This window comes from Pogona vitticeps, chromosome 1 (assembly GCF_051106095.1).
Source record: "Pogona vitticeps strain Pit_001003342236 chromosome 1, PviZW2.1, whole genome shotgun sequence".
Classification (NCBI taxonomy): Eukaryota; Metazoa; Chordata; class Lepidosauria; order Squamata; family Agamidae; genus Pogona; species Pogona vitticeps.
The window spans coordinates 250675254-250701762 of NC_135783.1; the positions used below are offsets into that span (position 1 = coordinate 250675254).

Below are 26509 nucleotides of genomic sequence, written 5' to 3' on the forward strand. Positions count from 1 at the left end.
AGCCTACAGTGTCCTAGAGGAACACCAGATCATTTAAATAATTGCAGTCTGAAATGAATGAGAGCATGGTTTAATTGAAGTCATTCTGCCACAGGGCATCAAGCTAGAGAATCTAGCTAGCAGAGAATTTAAGATAATCATGGATCATTCTGGGGAATTGCTGTGTTAGAATAATTAGAAAGATTTGTGAGAGACATGCTGAGCTACAATAACAGATAACAGTATTTATGGGGTATTTCATTATCTTTACCCTCTATACATCATTTAATTATGTGGTGACAGCTTGTCTCCTGGAACTTTTCCCAGCTTAAATGCTAGTGGTAGTAAAATCAATTTCTGAATTGAAGTAAGTATATCAATTAAAATTTGGATTGTTACATGGCTCTTAGTGCTCCAAGGTTGTCACTGGAAGACATTTCCTTGATTAATCTGCTTTCAGACAACTGGTTCTCTCCTCTGCAACCACTAGTTTTTTTAGAAAAGTGTACAGTTATATTTTCCCCACGATCATAGCTTTTCTAGTTTCAGAAGGGATGAAGTAAATCTCTTTGCTTCAGGATTTTACTGTTTGGAACAGACATCCATTTAATTTTAAAACCTAGCATGTTGATTCCTGAAAACAAACCCACAACCAAAAAGCACTTCTTATTCTGAATATAAATCAATGCTAAATTTACCCAAGTGCCAAAGCTGACCATTAATACAGTCCCAGGTCTGCATCCTGGACACTCCTATCAACCTGCTATTTGGGTCATTTTTCTAGGCCCTGTCCATAAGGCTGGCTGTACACCTTAATAAGAGCTACTTCCCACAAATACTTAGTTTATCATTCTTTTTTAGAGTATGAAACTCTGCAGGACAGGGTTTGGAAGTATTTAGTGTATTCATATTCTGTCAGTTCATCCAGTTTCCCTATGATAACATATCTCGAATTTCATTTGATTTTTACAGTAGAATTCTCGCCTGCAGAAATAATTTAGTGGATAAATAAACCACAATGGCAATGGGTCTGGCATACTTAAAATCAAATTTCAAACTTAAAAAAAAAACCTACACTTTCAAGGGATGTCTCCTTATTCTGAGAGCTGGTATTTATATTGCTCTCTCTGTCACACACATGATGTTAGCAATAACATATTTGTAATGAATTACTACATATATCTGATCAAAAGTAAAATTCATTGGCTGAAATCCTCTTTGCACAACTCTTTGCAAGTTTACTCTTCCTTCCCTCACCACCTACATGTTTTGAGGCTCTCTAGGCATATCTTTCAACCTGGGCATTGGTGAGGATAATGTCAAAAATCACTACTGCCATCCCTAGCAGCAGCAGTTTTTGAACACTAAAGGCGCCCTACCCATAGCCTGTCCTGAAGCCCCCAAAGACTTCCCATGTTAAAAAGGATCTCTATTGAGCCTTGGAACCTCAGGAAAGGGGGAAATATGAAAGTTTAAATTAAAGATAAAGGGCTGATGGCATCAGCCTTAGGTGTGCAAAACTGCGACAACAGGATTCTAGCCAGTGTGTTCAATGGGACTTGCTCCCAGGTTATAGGACAGCAGGGTTATTTACCTTCATTGATAAGCATTTATATTCTGCATTTGTGTACAGAATCAGTAAAACTGCTGGAATGGTGGCCACTATTGGTCCACAAAATTCAGCAATGACCACAAAACATAATCTGCTGGAACATCTAAGGAAACAAAAGTGGTTTCCTGACACTGACAAACATCCACATTGGCACTACGTGAGCTATTGCAAATTGGACATGTGGAACATGCAGAAACAGGATGTTTGTGTTGCTCTTGAAAATGCAATGAGAACAAGATTAACAGATTTTCACGTGTCCAGCCCGAAAGACAAGACTAGACTCAGTCTGAGCACTGATTCATGTCACAGTGATCTACCTGCTGTCAATAGACAGACAGGGTCAGATTCCAAACAGTTTTCTATGGCTCCTCCATGTGCACTGAAATATTCTAGTCATGAGGTAATAGAAGACATCAATCATGGTTGATCGATCTGGGACAGAAAAGACAACAGTACACAACATTTTCTTCTCTTTGAAGATAAGGAACTGAAGATGGAAACTTGACCAACTGCATGCAAATTTTGCATACCATACAGATGAAAACTTACTCACTGAAGCTGGTAACTGATGCTCTGCATCTGCAGTGACAAACAGCTGTTTAAATTATTCCCTGTGACAGCCTGCTCTAAAAAAGGATTTTAGTTCTAGCAGCTGGGAAGTATATAAACAACATGTGAGCTGAAAGTGACCTGTAAGTTGATCAGGTCATCCTTGTTTATTGAAACGATTGAAAATTTAGCCAGAGGTCAAATCCTGTTTGGGGAAGAAAGCTGGTGGAATAAAAGAAAATAACAATTGCCTTGAAAGCGTTATAAAAATTCATGCTAAAAATATACCACTAGTGACACAGGGGGAAAAATCCTCTAGCATTCCTATGACGAAGCAGAGGACGAAATACATGTCTCTCAAACCTGAATCTAATGGTGAAGCCTAGATGAAGTGAGATTTATGCAAGTTGATTGAGTAGATCTGTTTTTATTTATTTATTTATTTATTTATTTGTTTGTTTATATTGTATTTTATTTAACTTATATGCTGCCCACTCTATCCAAAGGTCTCTGGGAGGCTTACAGCAATTAACATACAATTAAAATAGATACTCTAAAAATTGCCATTTGAGACTAGCAATTGAATTTAGAGCTCAGTTTTCTGTGATTTCCCCCATTACTAAAAACAAGCAGGATAAATTTATAAATGAGGTCAAGTACATTGCTTTTGCTGTAGCTTCTTTGGCTAGCCAGGATACCCACCAATCTTCCCAAAACATTTGGTGGATTCTTCTTCCTTTATTTTTGGCATCATCCTGATATTGAAAGAGAGTGGTCGTGGGTGGACTGAGCTGCGGATTTAAGAACATCTTGCACAAAACATCATAAAGAACCATCTGCCCGGGCATGCAAGAATTATGCTGCCATGCAAGTTTTTTTATCTAATGGCACAATGAATCAGGAAAATCTACTCTGAAACAAGAATGGTGGACAAAGCTAAAAATATCTGTGGAGCCATGTGTGTGATAAAGATGATGGCGTTTCCTCAAATGAACTCTCATTATCAAAAATTACCAGTTAAAACTGGAGCAAATGAAATGACGTTAAGATAACATATTGATTTGTACAGAAGCAGGGAGAGGAAGGGAAACCAGATGAAGTGAAACAATGAGGCAAGTTGAGAAAGAGACAATATAGGAGGACGAGCAAAGTCTCCTCCACTGACTCTTCCAGGGAACCACCAGGGTCTCCTGGAAGCACTGATTGAGAATGAGACATGGAATCTCCAGTCACAAACCAAAGGTAGCAAGTGGAAACAGCACAGTAGAACTCCTAATAAGTCAGATTCAATCCCACTGCACACTGGATTTGGCCTGTGGGTCCGAGGTTCTCTTCCCTTGAGGTATAGGAATATATTGTCATACAAGCTATTAATCTAACGCCTTAATGGCTTGGAAAAACCTAGTCCAGACCTAAGGGACACCTGTAGGCTGCATGCCTATACCACTGTATTGGAAGTAATCCCCATTAAACTCAATGAGACTACATTCTGAGTAGACAAACATAGGATTGCACTCTATGAGCTACCAAATTGCACATTCCGGGAAGGAAGACCTTAGCAAAGTTATTCTGAAGATATGGAACAGGTACAAATGAAGACCACTTATGTAAAAATAATCAGTAAAGGCAGTCATGTATGATCCTGACTTTCATTCACATGGGACGTTAGGCTCTGACCCATTAAGGCATTGCAATCACTCCTGTTGAAGCTCCCTCCCTCCCCACACCTTGACAACCAGACAGGAGATGCAGTAGGAGAACTATCTACTGTAGCAGCTTTCATGGCAAGTCCTCAGGTGGACACCTTCCAGCTGATCAGGGACACCATTACAACCTGTGTTATCATGGCAAGGTGAAGCCTGTGGCTGAGAAGCTCAGGCACAGGTAGCAAAACAAAATCAGATCTGGAGAGTGTTCCCTTTTCTGGGAGACAGGTTTTTGGCAACTCCCTGGAAAACATGTTTGCCTAGATAGGGCAAGAAAAAAAGCAGTAGCATGCCCACAGGACAAGGAACTTCAGGATCTGTCTACTCTAGACTCATTCAAAGCTTTTCCATCTCATCAGACCCTCTGCTCCTCCAGATGTCTCCAGCCAGTCTCAAATCTATATGAGACCTCCAGCTGACTACTCCCAGGAAAGGAGGGGCAGGGGTGTGAGGTATGGGAGTGACTTTACTTCACCTCTGATATCTGGCAATGGTTGTTCAACACCTGGTAGATATGACGGGTGCTGCAACAGCACTATGCTATCTAGGGAGAGAGTCTTCCATTACCATCTTCAAAACCCTGCTATATATTGGATGGCAATAATCTTCTTTCTACAGCTGAAGCCCAGGAATCTGCTGCAATCCAGCCAACGGAGGTAAGCATCAGTCAGGACTAAAGAGTGCCAGATGTCTCCATCTTGACTTTATTTGTCCTTGAGTGGCAATTTATTCTTTTCAAATATAGGATCTCACATGTGCCCGTATTTCCTTTTGGGACCATGAAGAAGACAGAGAAAACACCTATTCCTTTTTCCTTGTGAGTATTGGTATTCTGGTGTTGATCATAAGAAAACAACCTATGGATACCAGTTCAGGGGTCTTTCCTTAGGCCCAGAAACAGCCCAAAATGGCCTTTCTCTTGATTGCCCTGTGGCCCTTCTCAGTTCCAAAGGGCTGATTTCTCCCACACTTTACATCCTTCTGATCTGGACTCTCATCACAGCAGTCTTTAGGGTTAGGAGGGGATATAAACAGACAGGTTCTGGAGGCATTGTTGGGCACAGTTTCCTTGTACACAGAAAGAAGAACATGTTGCTCCTGAGTACAATAGGACCCCCATACCTGCAGGATCAGTTTCTGCTGTTTCACTTATCCACAGTCTGAAAATATTACAAATATTTATTAAAACAAAAAAATCCAGAAAAAAAGTATTTTCACATGTATCATCAGAACCTGCCACTAGAGGGAGCCAGAGACTGTTCTACGAATACCTGTTAGTGAAGAATACATAGCATGGTCTCTGGCATCCTCTTTGGGACAGTTCTGGTAAGGTATGTGAAAATAATATTTTCTGGTTTTTTTTTCTTTTTTACCATGCCCTATATCTATATATATGTTCGCTATTATCCATTGTTTTCAGCATCCATGAGGGGCTTGGAACCAATCCCTAGTGGATATGGCATAGTTCTGGCTACTCAGAAGGACACAACCTTCTTCTGGGGGTGCAGAGGCAGGCACCCTTAGTGCAACTAGCTTGGAAGGCTCAGCTGAGGCAGACCTTCTTGGTCTTCACCCCGGCAAAACGCCTGGAGAAGATGGTGCCATACCAGGACTATGTTCAGTAGATCTTCTCACAGTTCATGTCCCTTGCCATTCACATGGTGTTTCCAGAGATATCTCTTGGAGCACAACACCAGGTAGCCTTGCTGAAGTCTGTGAAGACCACCCTTAGATGGTGGGAAACCCGCAAGAATCTGAGCCAGGGAACTCCAGTTCATGACCTCAGTCACATTCTTCTGACCACTGAAACATTCCACGGTGGGCCTGTGTCCTCCAGCTATTGACTATTAACACCTATCTGACCAAAATGGCCAGAAGGGGGATTGGGGAGTTGACCAGCCAGAGAGGCTTGGCTATGTCTTTTGACCCTCTGACCTTTACTGCCTTATCAGTCTCACTTCCTTTCCTGTTTTTCTAAAAAGCAGACATGCTGTTACTCCTCTCCTCCATCTCCATGCCCTCCAGAGCACATGTCTGTCTAGTTAGGATTAAGGTTAGGATTAGGTTTTTCTACCAGGAATATAACTTTCTTAATCAAAGTTAATTGTTTGTTCTTAAATGTTATTCCTATTTTGTTTTGAGTCTACTGCAGGACTGGCTGCCTGTGCATCTAAATAACACCTACTTGCCTACAGAGAGAGAAATCATAAAATTTTCCTTCTCTCTCACCTTGTGAACATTTACAGCAGCCTCAAGGGCTGAACGAGGAGGACGTCTGTGAGAACCAACATGCACAGGGCTTCCTCAGCAGGGCAATATGCTTTCGCACTCTATCACTTTGACCCTATCCTGGAGCGAAGGTATGCACACTCGTTCAAACAGAAAACACAGTATCAAAATCATATGCCAACAAGTAAGGTCGGAGGCATTCCAGGCATCTGGTGAAGGAGGCCATGAAACTATTCCACTGTGGCGAACAATATGTGGCCTCTATTAGGGCGAACACCTCAAGGGAGTACTGAACATACAACCAGACTGGCAAGTTGGCAGAGCACGAACCTCGGCAAATGGTTCCTTCAGCCAGAGGTCTTCAAAGAAATAACAACATAGCTTGAGACACCAGTACTGCATCTTTTCACCTTTACCTTGAACAAGTACATACCATCTAAGCATCCTGGTTCCTAGATGTAGGAGCCTCATTCATGGGCTTCATGGTATCACTAATGTTCATGAATGAGTGACCAATTCTGTGTGCCTCCCTCCCTTGGCTTCCTCTTCTCCGCAAGGACGGTTACAGACAAAAATGCCTAAGTCATGCTAATAGGACCAAGGTAGCCTGTGGTTTGGCAGCCTAGTAGACATGTTGACTGAGAAGCCTTTTCTCCTGCCAAGGAGGCCATATTTTCTTGGTAAGGCACCAGTTTGGAATGAATACCTCAGCTTCCTCAAGTTTGCCACCTGGAGCTTGACCAGGAATTCCTACCTAAATCTGGATACTCCTTTAGAGTATTGGAAACCTGATTTGTACACAATAAACTTTCCACTAACAGGACCTATGAATGTACTTGGAACACTGGTATGTGAACTGGTACAGGAAGGAGAAAAGAAACCATATGGGGGGGGGGTGAAAGTCATAGAGGGATTACATTCTAACATTGGACCTATAGGCTCTTATCCCAACATTACATAATTCTTTAAAGAAGTCTCCCTTTCAAACCCACCTCTAATATACAGATACTCCACCTGAAGTCTAAAATAGTCCATGGCCAAGTATGTGTCCCTGTCTACCACTGCTAGACGGTTGAGAGAGAAAATTACCTTGACTGACACCTCTAGTGACAGGTTCTGATGCTTTGGTGAGAAGACTCAGCAGCATTTTGGGAGAGGTCCCCACTGGAAGATATATGCCAGGCCACCACCTGGTCCTCAGTGCATACTTTTACTTAAAGTATGGTAAGAGCCAGAAGTGTACCTACTACCCTGTTTACCTGAAAATAAAACCTAACCTGAAAATAAGCCCTAATATGATTTTTCAGAATGCTCATAATATAATCCCTACCCCAAAAATAAGCCCCAGTTAAGTGAAACCCCGCCTTCCGCCATTGTACAGCAACCAGGAAAAGATGACATGACTGTATTTGAATAAATGTAGATGGGTGTACATGAAACAAATATAATATTCCCTGAAAAGAAGCCCTAATGCATTTTTAGAGCAAAAATTAATATAAGACCCTGTCTTATTTTCAGAGAAACACGGTACTGTATAAGGAAGAGTCCAATTTCTGTTTTGTGTTCCTGTAGGAATGGCTAGTCTGGACATTTTCCCCCACCTTTTGACTAGAAGAAAAACGGAGAGACAAGCCCAGAGACATGGCTGGCATAACAGGGACACAGCAGGCAGTTGTCCATGACGATGGTTAATTCTGTTGCATCCAGGTATTGAGAATTAATGAAGCATGTCATCTGATTAAATGCTACTCTGATGTTGACGTCAAAAGCAGACTTGTCTGAGGGTTGAAATTCTGGGGTCCCAGGAGACCGCTGATTTTTAAAGCTGTTCTGGCAGTGGTTGGTTTCAGTGCTTGGCTAAGACCAGGAAGACACAAGAGACATCCACTCAACCTAGGAGCTCACTGGGTGATCTTGGAGCAGTCACATATTTCAGCTTAACCTACCTTGCAAGGTAGGTTCTATAAAGGCATGTATGCAGCCTGGAGTTTTTCAGAGGAAGGGCCTGCTAAAAACAGCACAAAGAAGCACGAAGTCTTGCAGCATGGGCTGTTCTCTGACCGTACACAAAGCAGGAACAGCCCTATCGATTCTATCATTCTGTGCTCGGACCACTCTGTCATACCGTCGACAGAAACTCATTTAGATTTTACTACATGTGCCTCAAGGTAGCACTCTCGTTTCTAAATTGCCATTATGTTGAATACTGTTGATTTCAATTGGGTTTGTGTTAGTTGTGATTAACTCGTCCCATTGATTTGAACAGAACTAAAGCACAAGAAAGTCTGGAACTTGTCCAGGATGTACTTGGGTACATTAGTGTGTGCCCACAACACATGCTCAGCTGTCAGAGTGGAAGAGGAATAAAAAAAGCAAAAAGTGTGCTGCTTACATACTGCCCCATAACACTTCAAGCACTCTCTGGGCAGTTTACAAGTTAATTATGCTGGCTACACATTGCCCCCCCCCCCCCAGCAAGCTGGGTACGTTTTACTGACCTCAGAAGGATAGAAGGCTGAGTCAACCTTGAGCCGCTACCTGGGATTGAACCCCAGGTCGTGAGCACAGTTTTGGCTGCACTACAGCGGTTTAGCCACTGCGCCACGAGGCTCAGTGGAATGTTACTACGGGTCAGTTTTGTCACTCTTACTGCTGCCTATTATGGGGATATGCACAAATTTGCATGTATGATTATACACTCTGTGGGACATTTGCAAAAATAGGCAATGCAGGGAGTAGAGTGGAGGGCAAGGAGGGATGCAGCACAAGGAGAAAGCAGTTCCTGCAGCAACTCTGATCAAGAAAATAAGCAGAGCCACGCTGTAAACAGAATCCATGTTGCACTGCTAGAGCCCAGGCTGTGCTTCATAACCTTACATGGCAAAAGGCAGGCTGTATTACAAAGGGGAAAAAAAAACACTTGGAGGTAGAATTATGAAACTCTGTGTTAGCTTCATTTATAAATGTCATGCAGTTGTGGTGTTCAGCCCAGTGTGTTCACTGTCAGCTGTACTCAGGCTGCCCTTTGTAAATCAACGGGATCCATGGCCTGCAAGACGCGTAATGCGACTCCATCTCTCGGAATGATCAGAGGGTGCCCGGAATGTTGAGTTAATCCTAAACCAGAGCCCTGCTTGAAGAGGGTCCCGCAGATGAGAGGAAAGCACCCTCGGTGCAGTCTGAAAAAGAAAAAGAAAAAAAGATGTAAAGAGCCCTGCCAAGTTCTTGGGCACAACAGGTTCCTGTAGTTAAAAAAAAAAAAATCAGCTGCTGACAGCTGATGAATCTGACAGCTGTATTTATGTGTTAAAAATAGACAATGGGCCAATTTACAACCGATTTCAGATGGGATTCAAAAGGTTGCAATCCTGAGTGAAATAAAGGTTCCACTGAAATTAGGAGCTGATTTAAATTTACAGAAGATGCAGCGATACACAAAGTATAGTCCCCTCTCCATGGATTCATAAAACTGGTTATTCCTACCATGCAACTGAATAGGAAGATGAAGTGTGTTAACTAAAATGCCTTCAAACACATACAGAGAGAAGTATGATAGTTTCAGTTTAGTAATTTTCCATCTAGTGAGAGTTCAGGCTTGAATTGATCTACCACCCACTTATCTTTCTGGCAGTCTATGATTTCTCTAAAACTTCCCTCCAGCTCTACATTTTGAATAAATCTTTCTTTTTCTTTTTTCTGCCAGCTTTCTTCACTTCAGGCTTTCATATCCTTACACAGTAATCAGGAATACCACAGTATGCATGATATTGGCCTTTGTTTTTAGTGACATACAATCCATTTCTTTTTATTTCAGGATCTGTTCTAGTTCCTTTACTGCTGTCCTTCAAGTCTCAGTCTCCTTCTAATTTCTTGGTTGCAGTCACTATTTTTATTGGTGACTAAATAAAGACAGAAAATCCTTTACTGTACTGATTTCTTCAGTGTCAATATCAAAGTTAAGTAATTCTTCTCTAATCATTATTTTTGTCTTCTTAAAGTTTTTCAAATGATACATTCTGCATATAAATTGAACTGACAGGGAGAGAAAACGCCCTCTTGTCTGATGCCTTTGCCTATGGGAAACCATTCTGTTTTTTCAAATTCTACCTAGCCACCTTTTGTATAGCTTAAGCATCAGGACAACCAAAAATTGTGGCATCCCATTGCTTATGTTATTCTGACCTGCAGCTATATCCAACACAGCAGTACAACTGAAGACTCATCAACCAAATGCAGTCATAAATTCCTTTCTACCTAGTGTTTGAAACTGCTGTTTTCTTGATCTCAGGCAGACTGCAAAAGAAAGGACCACTGAGATCCTTCTGGGACATGATATGTGGCTGGTGGGCTTTGCCTGGTGGCAGATCACAAGTTCTGAAAGTCTGATCTGAAATGAAAAATTCACAGATTTGAAAGCTGGTAAAATCTCTGTGTTAGCCACTCTGATATGACCTTCCTTGTAGGCAGAGATAGCTTGTGCCTTTATACTCAGGAAAAAAGTAACATCCAAATCAGTTTGATCAGTTACTCCACATATCCTCAGTGGTGAAAACATGCCAATTTGGCCAATGCCAATTGTTTGTTTGGCAGCCTGTCTTTGGTGGGGTTTCTTGGTGAGCCCAGTTATGGTCCTCAAATATTTGATCTACCATATTTTTCCATGTATAAGACTATAAAAGGTAAAGGTAAAGGTTCCCCTTGACAATTTTTTGTCCAGTCGTGTCCGACTCTAGGGGGCATACTTTTGTCTAAAATCTTTAGACTAAAAATTGAGGGTTGTCTTATACACGGAAGTAAGCTGAGGAGAGAACAAACACAAGTGGAGGGGAAATCAGGGATCAAAGTGATCCTGCAGGGCTTTGATCCCTGCTTTCCTCTCCACTTGCTAAGCCTTAGGAAAAGGGAAGCAGGGTTCAAAGCGCTGCAGGATGGATTTGATCTCTGCTTTCCCCTCTGCTTACTAAGTCCCATAGGGCTTAGCAAAAGGAGGGGAAAAAGATCAATGCAATCCTGTGGCTGTATGAAGGGAAAAGGGATCAAAACAACTGTGCAGTCGCAGGATTGCTTTGATCCCTTTCCCTCTCCTTTTGCTAAGCCCTGCGGGGCTGAGCATGAAGGGAGAAAGCAGGGATCAAAGCAATCCTGCAGTGCTTTGGTCCCATCCGCCCTACACTTGCTAAGCCCCACTTAGATTTCTTAATTTGGGGTTAGAAAAGTGGGGGGCTATCTTATACATGGGGGCATCTTAGACATGGAAAAATATGGTAATTCTCTCATCTAGAAAAGAAGATGTTTCTACCTAGGCTTTCTGTTGCATCATCTGCATTACAAGGCAATTTGCATTCATCTATCAGATTGCTGTCATAAGCCATGCAACAAATTGCAGCTAATTAACCAGGAACTGGTCTCACACCTGGTACTAGCCACACAACCACATAGATAACAAGTCACGTGGCAGGCACTTTATGAATTATTTGCAGTTTGCCGCAGCAAGTTACACAACTTCACTTACTCCACAATAAAATACCAATAGGATTCTGGCCACTAATAGAAAGATGAATAAACAGTGGGGTTGGCAGTGTATTTTGTAGTACTGCAATACTAGCAAAAAGGGGGATGAGGATAGTACACACATTTTTTAATTTCTTGTAAAACACCTTGTGATGACAGTGTGTTTTGAAAAGCAAAAGTAAAATAAAATATATTACAATAATTGAACATGGAGCTGACAAGAGTTGGTAATGGGAAATCTGGCACCACATGACAGCTTCTAGTGCCAGTGACCAAATGATTAGTTACCACCCGTTTAGGAATCTAGTTTTGGCATCACAATGCCAATCTGCAAAAAGACAAATGAAGGCCAAACACCAAATGCCAGAGCCTTCCTGTAGAAAGGCAAGCACCCATTCCCTGGAAACCAGAAGACCCACAGGCCAGGTTCTCACATTGTTCCCATAGCTGCATTACTCCCCTGGCTACTATGTGCTCAAGCAATCATGTGGAAAAGGCTGTTGTTGGGCTCTGCAAGAGTAAAATGTCTTTGGGAAAGGAAAGTCCGTGTATCTTGGCCTCGGGATGCTCTCAGATTCATGACAAGAAGTGGACAAAAGAGATCTATGCTGAGCTCCAGCCGGCACTCTCATCCATCCCAGCCAACGCACAGGGACTGGTGGGGGAAGTGCGACAAAGTAAAAGTGCCGGGTGGGTCCGGACAGTATCTAATGCATCAATTGTTCATGAAGGTGCTGTATCAAAGGAGTCGCACAACAGCAGAATAAGGAAGCTCCTCAACAATTAACAATTGAACTTTGTCATAAACTTTCATGGACTGTAGCCCATTTCTTTGGGTGGCGGAGCAACTGAAGAAGTGGGTTACAGTCCACGGAAGCTTTGGCCACATAAAACTTGTTTGTATTTAAGAGGCCACAAAAATATTTGCTGTAACAGGGGAGAGGGAGCCCAGAAGGAGAGCAGGGCCCCTCTGACTCCCTAGTCCTTTTATTACTGACAGCAGTGCTCCGGAATGCTGAAAAGTCCCAACCAAATGTAAAGCAATATGGTAAGTGCTTTTAGTGCAGTGATACCATCTCAACTGCCTGTTGGAGAGGGCTGCAACTCAGGGACCGCCCAAAGGCTTCACATTCAGATAGTCCCAGATTCACACCCAGATGTCTCCAGTTAGGACTGGGAAAGAGCCCCACCTGAAACCCTGGACGGCCACTACCAGGCCGTGTTAGACAGGATAGCGTTGGGGGCTGACAGGCCAATAGTCTCACTCAGCAGAAGGCAGCTACTGGCAGAGCTACTGTGCCAGAACTGTGTGATAGGCAGAAATTAAACACACCACAACTTCCCCTAACCTGGAGAGGCACTGAAGGAGACATATGGAGAAGGGCTCTGCTAAAACAAAAATGGCAATCTCCTTTATAGTAATATACTATACTCTAGAATGCAGTTTTATTCTTGCTCATACATGTATATTTGGCATATTTGTATATAAGTCTTCAGACCAATGTATAAAAACAGAGCACAACCGAGATGTTTGTGCATTGTTTGGGCATTTTTCGGTATCTGAATTCAGAGCCAGAGGTTGGGAGTTTGATTCCCCCACTGTGCCCCCTGGGAGAAGAGCCAGCTTGTGTGGCCTTGGGCAAGCTGCACAGCCCCAGAGCTGCCCCTAGAAGAAAGAAATGGTAAGAAAACTTCTGAGTATTCTCTTCCTGGAAAGCCCTAGAAAGGGTCACCATAAGTTAAAATTGACTTGATAGCATGCAATTAATTAGGGTGTCAGTGGGGCAGAGGAAAGGTGAAGCAGCATGCCCCGTGGTGCCCTCGTATTAAAATTATGTGGAGTTAAAAGGTAAAGGTAAAGGTTCCCCTTGACAATTTTTGTCCAGTCGTGTTCGACTCTAGGGGGCAGTGCCCATCCCCGTTTCCAAGCCATAGAGCCAGTGTTTTTGTCCGAGGACAATCTTCCGTGGTCAGATGGCCGCAGACACGGAACGCTGTTACCTTCCCACCGAGGTGGTCCCTATTTATCTACAGTACTTGCATTTGCATGCTTTCGAACCGCTAGGTTGGCAGGAGCTGGGACAAGCGACGGGCGCTCACTCCGTTGCGTGGATTTGATCTTACGACTGCTGGTCTTCTGACCCTGCAGCACAGGCTTCTGCGGTTTAGCCCGCAGCGCCACCATGTCCCTACTATGTGGAGTTGCATATTTTAAAATTGAAAAGAAAAGGATTAGAATGAGGGAAAGAGGGACTGAAGAAGATGCTGACTTGGCACCAATGGAAAAAGTGAGTGTGCTTTTTACTTTAGAAAGTCACCTTCCTTGCCTTTCCAGCAGCAAAGTCATTAATTACTTCTTCAAAATCTACAGTATAGAGATTTGTTTCTTTAGTCATCCAGTATCCTGCATGAATTGGACAAAACTCCTGAAGGGCCTGGCATGCTCTGGTCCATGGGGTCAAGAAGAGTCGTCGGATGACTAAACAACAATCCTGCACGAAACCCCTACAGCCACAGCTGCTTGTAGGAGAGGGCCACAGCACCGCTAATTTCATATCCAGTAAAGGGAAGGAAGAGGAAAGAGATAAAAGATGGAAAGCCTAAACGTGACATTAGGAAGTTTCTTCCTCTTTCTTTTTCAGCAGAAATTAACTACCTCCCACCCCGCCCTTGAATAAAAATACTTGCTGTTCTGATGGATGGGAGAAGAGGAACAGGACTAGAAACACACACCCCCTCCGGTGGTGTGAGGAAAGAGCTGACTCCTTGCATTGCCTTTTCCAGAAGGCACCGGAGAGGACCACCCCGGTTGCGCGGTATTCCAGTCCTTCACTCCGTCTCCCTTCCCTGTGGCTGCCCGAGGGAGGGAATCACTCAGCGCGCGGGTAAGATCGAGACTTTCTCCTGCGGGCTGGTCAGAAAAGGGAAAATAAAACAAGAGTGCCCAGATCTTCTGGATGCCACCGCTCGGACCAGGAGACTTTCTGTCCCGCCTGCACCTCGAGCACCCCCCACCCCCAAACTCTGGAGCCTGGGGCAAGTTGCATTACGTTCTGCGATCTGATTCTGGCCATTTGCTTTTCCCCATTCACAGAAATGAGCTTTTTTAAAAAAAAATTTTCTTTTTCTCAAGAGATGCACCAATACTCTTATAAACCTGGACACAGTTCACTTCCATAGCCAACCCACTACGGGATGCCCGAAACAGGAACACCCTCCCACCTACTGGCTTCCCCCGCCCGCCCACGAACGGGACTGCAATGCCCATCATCCGCAGGGATGTGTGGCGGGAACGATGCCTGGGGAGGATAGACCTGGAGCCCCAAAGGTTGGCAGAGGCGGCGCCCAGGCGCTGAGGGAGGCTCTTCGGTCCAGCTCCTGCAACCGGTTCACCCGGAGGGGAGGGGAGGGGAGGGGACGGGGGGGAGAGGAACCTCAGAGCCACTTGCCCCCCCCGCTCCGCCCCGCCACGAGGTCAGGGAAAAAGAGGGGCGCATCCTCAGCTGCTGCACACCCTCCGTGCCCCCTCCCCCCGGGGGGGGTCCGGATGATGTCAGGGCCCGCGCCGCCTTGCTCCTCCTGGGAGTGACCCCGGGGCAGCGGGAACGCTCCGCCGCCTACGCCGGGCAGCAGTCCAGCCCCTTCAGAGGAGCCGGGCTTGGGAGGAACTTCTCCCCGCCGGCGGCGGCGGCGAGGCGCGCCACAGCCCACCCCTGCCCCGGGCTTCTGGGGAAGGAGGGGGGGCGTCGTCGCGAAGAGGGACCCGCTCCTCTCCGCTTTTTTCCAGTGCTTAGGAGGCGGTGGCAGCAGCCCCGCGCCGCCTGGGCGGAGTTCCCCTCTGGGCGCCGCCCCCCGCCCGCCCGCCTGCTCTGCTCTGCCGTGCCGGGGGAACCGAAGCGCGGGAGCCGGAGTCGCGGCACTCGAAGCGAACCGCTGCGACCGTCGTTTGCCCCGCCGAGCGCCGGCCTCGCCATGAGCTTCCCGCGCCCCCTGCGCCGCTCGGTCAGCCTGAGCCCCGCGCGGACCCTGCGGCTGGTGGTGCTCGGACAGGGCGCCGTGGGGAAAACAGGTACCGAAGAAGCGTGCGTGTGTGTGTGTGTGTGAGAGAGAGAGCGAGCGGGGGGAGCCTGAACTCGGCCGGGTGGGGGGGGGGAGCCGATTGCCACCCGAACCCCCCTCCCTCCCTCCCCCGGCATCTCCCCAAGCGGACACCCCGCGCCAACCTCTCCAAGTGGAGGGCTGTCCGGCACCCCCCAGTTCTCCCCTGCTCGCCCCCCCCGCCCCCGCGAAACTTCTCCATTGCAAGGCTGCAACCCCACTTCGGACCCACACTTTCCTGAGCGGATCACATCTTCCTGCGACGCGTGATTGTCTCGGTCCTGTTGCCTTCGAGAAATCCCCCGCCTGGGCAGCCAAACAGCTGGGAGGGGGCGCCTTACCGGGAAAGGAGTTGTGCCCTCCTGGAACCACGAACCGGCCCTGTAGTGGGTTGACTTAAGGGCAGAGGGCACGGCCAGGGTTAAGCCGAGCGTGCCTGAGCCCCGCCGCCCGTTTTTCCCAGGGTTTGCAAAAGATGCATTGGTAGCATTAAGGAAAAAACTACCCTGAGCCCTTTCTGGGACTCAGGATTTCTGGCCTGAATGCTAGAACTGATCCAGATTTACTGCCCTTTCACAGAAAAGTCCCCTTTTGGTTAGCCCTCAGGTGTTTCTGTTGCTGTTAAACAAGTAGCAGTCAGAAACCCTTGCTTTGTGAAGGGGTCTACAAGCAAATCCATGTCATCATGAGGTGGTCCTCAGACCCACACACATACCCCACCATGGCAGACATCTGTGATGAACTGTGCTTCTACGTTTAACTTTGACTGTGGGGCAAGTGTGTTGATGAAGCATGACAGAGCGGAGGAGTGGGCAGCTTCCACTCTTGTGTAGTCTACTTTCTCATCAGTGTCATCATCCTTATTACTAGACTTCCTATAGTCTAGTAATGCTTGGCAAATGAATGCAACCTAGTTAATTTGTACTTCAATAGTTAAAATATAAATGGTCTATGCTAAGAGATGCAGACAAAGTGCACAGCTTCTGGAAGTGAAGGATTAGCTGGCTATATGCTGTTTCCCAGAGGATGCCTGAGTCTGTTTGCAATACTTTTCCACCCTTCAGGGAGATTCCTTCAGTGTCTTGCAATCAATTAAAATGGGACTACTTGGATACACGACAAATTTTCTGTGACTGTGGAGAAATTCAATCAACGCAGCACTTATGTGCATGCAATTTATGCCCCACCAGGGATACAAAATAAAATAGCAAATAGAGAAGAGAAAGCCACTGAAGTAGCCCATTTCTGGTCAAAACTAGCATAATCTTAACTCCTTATCTTGTTATATTTCATATATGTCCTTCAGTTTAAATTGTGCAATGCTCTGATATGATTTTTTTTAAAAAAAGAAAGAATGAAATCTAGAATATTACAGAGATTAAGGCTTGCTAAAATGAGTCACAATATGCAGGATTGAACTCATTAGTCTTTTCTATCTCAGCAACTTGGAGACCTTGGGACAAAGCAGTTCCTGCCAGAAATTGATCAGTTTTGATTCCTCATGTACACATTACATCGGGATTATGATTCTATTACATGCTTAATCAAGGGAAGTACATACCAGGAGTCCTGCTTTTCCTTCACTGTGTTTAGAATGGGGTGGGTGCATTGGTAGTCCTCTAGATATTCTTGATTTGCAACTCCAATTCTGGCTATGCCTGATAAATATATCACATCATAATAACATCTAGAGAGCCACAGGTGTCTCTCCCCCCACCCCACCCCTGCTAGGACAGCATATATTGTGTCTTCCTTTCACCTTCTTTACAATAGCCCAGATGTGTAGGAAGGCCCCAGGCCACACACTGAGTTTCATGAGTGAAGCACAGATTTGAAGCCGAAGTCTTCCTGGTTAAAGTCCGATACTTTGCTTATTTCTTCATTTGTTCGTTTGTTACAGGGAGAAGGGAAAATGTACTCTTGGCAAGTTCCTTCCTCGATTTAGCATAAGAGGGAGGGTTACACAGCTCCTTTCCTGTCCACCCTAAAAGTAACTCTTTCCGTCCTCGAAACACGTCCTGAGATTCTTTACAGCCTGGATGGAAATAAAACTGTCCTCTGGTTCATTGATGTTCCTCAGTGAAACACAAAGGAATGGGTTAATAAGTGCCAGAAATGTTCAAGGATGGTACACAGCATGGTTAGCTATTCATGTCTGATTTTCCATCATTAGTAACTATTTAGGTGGGTTTGTTTCCTCTAGCCATAGGCCATTCTGTCTGGGGATGATGGGAACTGAAGGCTTTGAACTAGGGAGGGCCCTCGATGCTCGCAAACCTGTGCAGGGCATCAGTAGTAGCAGAAGGACAATGCCACACTCTTCTAGAAAGATGTCACATTAGGTTCTCTGTATGTCTGATTACAAGAAAACAAGCCCCTTTTCTTTCATGCTGCTGTCAGAGCAAAAGTTGGAATTTCCTAAAGCACAAGAAGCCACTCCTCAATCTTTCATTACTTAGGCACTTATCTAACATGAATGGAGTTTGCTAGTGCGTATGGCGAGAAAAAGTACAGAGAATCTCAATCTGACTGCTGCAGCTGCATTCCAGAAATCTCTGTTTCGCCTAAGGCATCCTCATTAACATTTGCTGTCTTTGCCATCAGAGTTGGGCTGGCCCCTTTTACAGACATGCTGTAGCTCTTCACCACCAGAGCTCGGAAAATGTTACTTTTGGGATGCGGGGAGATGTAGTCCAAGAAACTCACCTTTTCAGACTCTCCCCATCACCACTAGCACCTAGAGTATCAAGAAGCTTTATCCTGAAATCAGCACTACAGATTTGCCCCAGTGACCCACATTTCTCCTCATCCTGAGATAGCAGAGAAGGACTTCATATGCACTTCATATGGCTTAGCAGAGGATCTCCAGGCACATTTCTCTGCAGGGACCAGCTGAATGGTCTCTTGGTGAAGTGGACCTTTGCCATGGGAGGCTGACTTGTTTAATTGCAGACCTTCTAGCACCTCAGAACTTTTGTAGACTGTGGAAAATATCCTTCTCTCTCTCTCTCTCTCCCCCCCCCCTTTTCTTGCACCAGTTCTGGTACACTGAAGAAATCTATACCTTGGTCTGTGCTGGGCTATTTCAGTGGAAGACAGCTTTTTATTCCTAGTGCCTGCCATAGACCATGCTAAGCTTAGAAACGGCCATAAAGGCCCCTCCTCCATGCTACTTCTAATGCTGTCCAGTGGTATCCATCTTTTGGGAGGGGTTTTGCCATTGCCACTCATCCCAGGGACTTTCCATGGTGGTGTTGAACCCAAGTCTTCTGAGTCCTAGTCCATCATTCTATTCACTGTATCAAACTGGCTCTTCCAGGACTACCCAGTGAGTGGCTTCAAGTTTTTTTAAAAAACTGATTACAGTAAAAACTAACATTGCTGGAAGCTTTCAGGAGCATAACATTTCCCCCCTGGAGTGGGAAGAGTGTAGGGGCTCCACGGGGTTTAGAAACAAACAAACAAAAACACAAACCCCTGGATAGCTGCCTGTAGTCTTTGGGCCACATTTTGCCCATTCCCTGTTGTAGGTCTTAGGCAGTCTTCCCTAAACGAGCACCCCCTGGTTATCCTCTCATGGCTGTTGCCTCCCTGTATCCACCATCTGAAATGACTGCCTCACTCTGCCTAACAGTAGGGCAAGCCCTGGCCTCTCCCTGGAGTGTCAGAATTCCTTTACTGCTGAAATTAGCAGGTCACTCTCTTTGAAGCCAGGCAGAAAGTATCACTTTGCTTGAAAGTGTCTGAAAAGAAGTTGAATGATGGAAGTTAATATTTTCACTGAGTGTGATAAACCTTAACATATATAATATGGAAGATCGGAATTTTAGTTTTTATAGGTAGCTCAAAAGAAGACAGCAATAGCAAAGAGTCCTGTCTGCCTATAAGGGAAGTAATTCAGAATATGGATATGTACTATATAAAGGTTAACAATTTTAGTTCCTGATAGAAAGAGATACTGCAAAACAGGCATCTCTAGGCATGGAGATTTGTAAAGTGACCAGAAAAGGATATGTATATATTTGAGTGAAACCTGTCGTCTCATTCCTACCTAAAAGATATAACCTTTTAGACAGGAACGAGAAGACCAGTTTCACTCAAGGGAATCTCAAAGGATGGAGGCAGACATTCTGTTGTTCCCGGTAAGTTCTGTAAACAATGGCACCTACATGTAGTTTTAACACTGGTTTACTGAAAATCCTGAGCTAACAAGCTGTTCCGTGTGGGAAGTAGTCACGTGCTTACTACACTTAGGTGTCCACCCCCTGCCCAACTGCTTGCCTACAGGATCTCAGCAAAGCCCCACATATTTACAGAGGCTTCCACTGTTGAGTAATTAAAAGTGGGCTCAAGCAAAAACCAAAAACCAAAATGGAGCAGCAGATGGGAACTGAAATGTCTCACTGTCACATGAAAAGAGCAGATTTTTGGAGGGATCCCTAACATGTCACAGTCAAGAAGAAAATCTAAAAAGATGAGGATTGATTTTTATAAAATCTCAAATTATTAAGGTTCTTGGGATAGTATGAAGCTACTTGGCTTGTTATTGAGGATGCAGTGGTGGGCTACTCCACAGGATTGCTGTGAGGAGGCAGCATGGAGGAGAAATTCAAGCTTCTTGGAAGAAAGGTGTAACAAATATAACAAATAGATAATTCCCAAGTATTTGGACCTTATTTGATATTTGTTTACCAAATTTCCTATCTTTCCTCCAGTGAGGAAAATCTCTTCCCCCTCATCCTCACAGCAATCAGGTGAAGTAATCAAATGGGTCAGATTATGAGAGAATTACTGGCAGGGGTTCCCCCTTTTGCAGGGACTTTAACCTGGATCTCTTGAGTGTAGTACAATACTCTAATCACTATAGCATACTGATTCTGTGAACTGTACGATTTTGCTAATCCCATAGTAGGCAATGACTACATCTCAGGAGAACTGGGCTCAATCCCATTGGGCTCTGGAAACTCCACAGGGTTTGGGAGTGGCAGCACTGGTAAAACCAGTATTTAAATATCTCGTATTCCTTGAAAACTCTAACAGGATAGCGATAATTACGTATATATTAGATGACACTTAATGGCACATTACACACATGTGGTAGGATACAGGCACTTCCTCACCTGCAGCAGCAAGTTGATGCCTCTTAGAATTCCATAACTCATCTCTAGACCTTTACAGTCAACATCTAGTATTTGGTGGATACATTTGGTGAATGTATGGAGGCTGTGACCAGAACAGCAGTCACCAGAGCCCTCAACACCTACAGTTAGAGGTTGGAACAGATTGGAACAGAAAGTTTAGGTACAGAATTATGTTCATAAAAGTCTCTCCACAATCTAGACACTCTGAAAGCAGGGCCCCACTGTCTCTGTTCCTGGTGAGGTAGTAACCTCAGGTGGCAAAATGTTGGGGATGGTGGAATGGCCACAGCTACCATGAACCACCCACTAGAGCCAGAGCAGCTTCTATCGCACATCTGGCTGTTTGGCTGGCTGTTTGAATAAGGACTGGTTCTATGAGAGTTCTCCGTGTCAGGATACTGTAGGCTTTGGCTGGAGGGGCAAAGAAACCACCTGCGGCTCAGGTGATTTCAGGAGCAGGGGTTTGACACCCCTTCCTATAAGGTCTTGGTCCTGAGGAACCCTCAGAGTCTGGCATTACTCAGCCAGGTGGCTGAAAAACAGGCACAGTATGATCACATCCACGGTCACCTGCTATGTATTGCTACCCATGCCGTCTTTCTCCTTGTGGGTGTTTCTACACAGGCTGAGGGGCAGTGCTTGTCTTCCTACCTTGAGCAGTAGGAAAGTTTGTGCTGCCTCTACTGAAAAGGCAGGATTGTTTGGAATACACCATACTTTTGTAGTCTCTTTCTTGATTGTCTTCACTGGAATTGATAGGGACTAGATTGTGTCAGGGGCCTGCTGCCCAAACATCATGTATTCCTTGAGTACTAGATGCCATTTGGGAAGAGCTCCTGGTTATTGGCTTCACTAGCTTGGCTTACAGCTACACGACACTGGCTCTACATCTCCAACTACCGATCTTTAAAGAAACACCATATGAGGTTCTTCTAGTTAAGGATGAGCATCTGAAACTCTAGTCTCAAAAAGCTCGTGCATTCAGTAGTAACTGTGTCGTAATTAAAAATAATTGTGTCCTGTCAAGTCCATTCTGACTTACGGTGATCCTTTTCAGGGTTTTCTAGGTAAAGAATACACAGAAGTGGGTTCATTCCCCTTTTCTGGAGATCCTCCAGGACTGTGCAACTTGCCCAAGGCTGCACAGGCTGGCTCTCCTCCTTGGAGGCAGAGTGGGGAACTGAACTCACAGCCTCTGGCTCTGCAACCAGATACCTAACTCACTGAGCTATCCAGCCAGCAAATTGTCTCATATACCATATTTAAAATAAATTACATGGTGGTGAGGATACTGGGTAGGTATAGTTGATGCAGCTCTTTCTGGAAACTTAAAACTGCTTTTTCTTGAATCAGGTGTCACCTTCATCCAGTGTCACCTTCCCCAGCTACAATGCCTATCATCTCATAGCTCACATGCTGGTTGTGGGATGACAGTTGCTTGATTACAATACTTGAGGGCTCTTGGTTGGGGAAAGCTGGTCTAACTCATCCGTCTGCAGCTAGTGAGTCTGGTTCATGACAAGGTCACAGAGTGACTTCAAATTCCAAACTGAGGTCTCAGCTACTAGTACTGCCATACAAAATATGATTTTAAAAAATTAGGTCTCCCAAGTGCATGTTTGGTCTAAATGTGAGTTCCTGATTAGAAAAAAAGGCAGAAGACTCAAAAGACTGGAATTTAGTCCATAGTGGTCTATTTCCTGGAATTCTTATTCTGTAGACTTTGGGATGCCTCAAGGAGTCCATGGATGGGCTTCAGTGGGTCTGTGATGGAGTATTTTTCCCCTGTTACTCTTAACATTTTCTTCTGTTGCTTTGAAAACTGGCTTTGGGGGGGGGGCTTTTCTAAAATGTAAAACAATATTATTGAGGTGTTGGTTCACTCTGGGGAGTTCTCCATGACTTTGGTCGCATTGGCAGAAGAAAAAAGTAATATATTGTAGCGCTTTAGAGACCCAACCATTTTATTACAGTTTGAGCATTCATGGATCAAAATCCACTTCCTCAGACACAAGGACTATGTCCTTTGTGTCTGGGAAAGTGATTCTGATCTACAAAACTTCCACTGACATCCAAGTGTTGGCCTTTAAAGGGATACAGTGTTTTGTCTTTTCTTTGGCCAAACATTCTGAGACAAACTAACATGCCTACTTCCGTGAAAATAGCATTCATCATATTCTGAAAGGGCTCTGCAACCCTCCAAATACAAAGAGCTGCTAGTTTATTCTAACATGCCTGGTGGCAGATCTCCAGAGTTTCACAATTGGCCTTTTTGTGTGTAAAGCAGGATTGGGACCTCTGCACTTACATATGATTCAGTTGTAATTTGTAGTGTTCCTTTTTGTCTAACTGCCTTTTCTCCCAATTTGGTAGCTGATTTAAAAGTAGAGGGGAATCTGAACATTGCAGCCTGGCGATCTTAAGGATATAAGTTTGATATTATAGCAAGTGTTCCTTTCTCAAGTTTTAATAAGGCACGTGGATCTATGAATCTATTATCTTTTGGTGTATCATAGTTTATTAGATATATATTTGCATAAAAATTGCTTTTTGGTTTTTTTCTTCTTTTCTTTTTCCTTCTGAACTCCTGAGTTGGTCACAGACAGACAGAAACAACCCTGCAACTGTGACAAGGGCAATTGTTAATTAATGTGAACCTCTTAAGTGTCCCCTCTGGAATTATGAAGATCAGATTGTTTTGTTTGGCCATTGATTTTCCTGAGTTAAGCACAGAATTTCTTTGTAGTTTGATTTCACAGACAGAAAAAGACTTGTGTTTCTGAAATATTTATGGGCTTCAAGCTTTAATTATGTCTGTCCAAAATTGTTTTGTATTTAACATATACATTAAGTGCCTGTCCTGTATTTTCTTCCCAATTTTATTTGAAGTAAGTGGAACTGCTGTCAAGAGTCTGTTCTTTGTGAAGTTTCCTGAGTTAGGAATGAACAAAAAATAAAGTGGTGGCACTTGATCTCAGCATCCTCTTACACCTCCATGCCCTCAGCTCCATTGTAATGTTGCCTTCTGTTGCTTTACTTGACATTTTTAATCAGCTTAATTGGGTTCCCTACTTAATATAGACTCATGTACTTCAACTTTGGGATAATGCCCAGTTCCTGCAGTTAAGCAGGCACTTCTCAGAACACCAAGTTAATTCAGTCCCCTGGGTTCCCTTTTACCAGTAAAGTCCTAAAAGGTGAAGGTAATTAGAGACTGCTAAATTTTATTGACCCTAATAATCTAGCTTTACTTACCTGTGGCATGGAGCAGTGCATCTTGTCATCTTGTAGATATTTCTGGAAAGTTTTCTCAAATTAAGCTTGACTTTCTTCACTACAGATCAGTTCTTCCTTCTGCTTTGCCAAATCATGAGAGCAGAGCTTGGAAAATTTATTTGTTTGGATTTCAACTCCCAGTATCTTCCAGCCAATATGGCCAATAGACATGGATATTCTGGGAATTGTACTCCACAAAGTGCTACAATTGTATATAGTACAAAACCTTTTCTTCGCTCCGCACCAGAGCGAACATAGAACAGCATTCCATTGTATAATATGTTTCAGTGATCCACGCAGAGAGGGCTAAAGCTGCCCTTTATCTAATCCTTGTATCCTCCCTTGTTTCTGACTTTACTTCCCTGGAGCAGCTGTTTGGGACCGGGCTTTCTTTTCTTGACCCAGAAGTGCTAAAGGTCTCAGCACAGCTGATGTTTTGCTACCACAGGAGAGAACTGAGGGTTATTTGGCTTGTTTGGGTTTAACTGTATCTTTATGTTAATAACTGTATTTATTGTGATGGAGTTAGTGGTTGTATGCTACTTTGTATCCCTTCATTGGAAGAAAAGGGGGATATTAAATAAATAAATAAATAAATAAATAAATAAATAAATAAATAAATAAATAAATAAATAAATAAATAAATAAATAAATAAATAAATAAAAAATTGTGTAGCCATTTGGTGTCATGGAAAGTGCTCTAACAATGTCTGCTTCTGCCATGCACACCTTCACACGGTAGCAGCTAAGGTTTCCATTATTTTTAATCTCCCCTTTTGATTGCTGACTGGTGAATTTTGGGAGTCATAGCCAAAAAAGAGTAACTTTTCTAAGCTCTGATCTGTTTAGATTTGGAAAATGAAAGGAAGCATTATATATATATATGTACGTACTGTATAAATGTTACCTCTGATATGTTAATATGACTATTTTATTGATATTTCAGTCTCCATGGGCTTCCACACTGGAGGGCAAAAAAGAGTCAACACTGTAAAAACAAATTACATTTCGCAAATACTAAAAGAAAACAAATGTCACTGTTTTGACTGTGTGGGTTCACAGTTTTGCATGAATCATGCTTTATACTGTGGTATTTATAAAAAGAAACATGAATTTCAAGGCTCTAATCCAAATGCCATTTAGAAAATCCTCCTGTTGCCACTGAATTCTGAAAACCACCACTAGATTCCACAAGTGGGACCTTCAGCAAAGTCATATATAAAGTGAGGAAGGTGGACTAATGGGGGGTCGTGGTTAATTGTTGCCATGGGTGTGTCTTCAGTTCTTGAGGGCAGGACTTGTGCCCCCCTCCAGAGTTTGATAAGTTTGTTTATTTATTTAAATTTATAACCCCGCCCATTTAGTGAGCATGCCACTACTCTGGGCGGCTTACAAAATATATTATAAAATGTACAGCTAAAATATTAAAACCATATAAAACATATCAAAAGAAAACAAACAAAACCCTATCCCAGATAGAATCGCCAGTTCCCACAGTTGGCAGAGCCGGCCATTTTCCATGGTGGCATGGGGGTTCTGGAAGTCCAAAAAAAAAAATGGAATTCTTCCACACACTCATTTCTTACCTGGGGAAAAACGTACAGTATGTTTAATGTATGAGCATCAGGGACTCTCTCTTCTAAAACAGAACATGTTAAATATTTTGTAGAGAACCACTATGATGTAATGGATATAGTGACAGACTGACCTGAATTTAAATCCCCACTTAGCCACAAGAACTTACCTAGGGCTGGGGTGCCACTGGTAAAAAAACATTCCTTAAGTATCTCACCTTGAAAACCCTATTAGGACTGCCATAAGTTGGATGCATTTTGACAGCATACAACCCACAAAGACTCTAGTTAGTCCCAAATATGTCATTCATTCTTACTTAGAGATTCTTCAGGTTGTTCTATATGACTGGGGAAAAAAGTGATAAAAAAGTCACAGTCTGTTTTTCTTTTTTTAAGTTTTGCATACTCTTGGTTTCCCAAGAATAATGATGGTTAAGAGTTACGAAACAATACTGTTTTAAAAAATCCATCCTTATCTGTGTTAAGATCTTTTACTTTACTTACTTTAATTAGATTTATACCCCGCCCCTCTAGACCAGGTCTATCCCTCTAGACCAGATCTAAATGGTGTGACCACAGATGGACATTAAGATGACCCTTTCTAGAGATTAGCAAAGTTATTTTTTTGGACAAAAACTCCCAGAATCCCACACCCAGAATTCCCCAGCCAGTGGCTGAGCTGACTGGGAGATTGTGGACATTATAGTGCAGAAAGGTAGCTTTGCTGAGATCTAGTCATACCCCTGGAATAACAGAACATGCTTTCCAGTGTGTGCCTTTCCTTTGTCAGCTGATGGTTAAAACAGACAACTTGTTAAATATGTATTTATAACC

General features: G+C 43.7%; 1 protein-coding gene and 1 long non-coding RNA gene across 7 annotated transcripts in view; one reads left to right on the top strand and one right to left on the bottom strand.

Annotated features, from left to right (window-relative positions):
* Positions 1–9007: 9007 nt before the first annotated feature.
* Positions 9008–24752, bottom strand: LOC140703077 (uncharacterized). 5 transcript variants are annotated; one of them, XR_013540731.1, is made up of 5 exons: positions 24081–24752; positions 15917–23443; positions 14320–14497; positions 10330–10462; positions 9008–9254 (listed from the first exon to the last, which is right to left on the bottom strand). It is a non-coding gene; the product is annotated as an uncharacterized LOC140703077 (long non-coding RNA). The 5 variants fall into 5 exon arrangements; XR_013540734.1 differs by lacking the exons at positions 15917–23443; positions 24081–24752 and adding an exon at positions 15101–15172; XR_013540732.1 differs by lacking the exons at positions 15917–23443; positions 24081–24752 and adding an exon at positions 14901–15042.
* LOC110074167 (ras-related and estrogen-regulated growth inhibitor) overlaps positions 15525–26509 on the top strand; it is a 41541-nt gene continuing 30556 nt past the window's right edge. For both annotated transcript variants that reach the window (XR_012082391.2, XM_072985575.2), the window contains exon 1: positions 15525–15655. Coding sequence is in view for 1 of the 2 variants with exons in the window: in XM_072985575.2 (XP_072841676.1) it covers positions 15559–15655 (97 nt within the window). In the remaining variant the exon portion in view is untranslated. The remainder of the gene's footprint in view (positions 15656–26509) is intronic.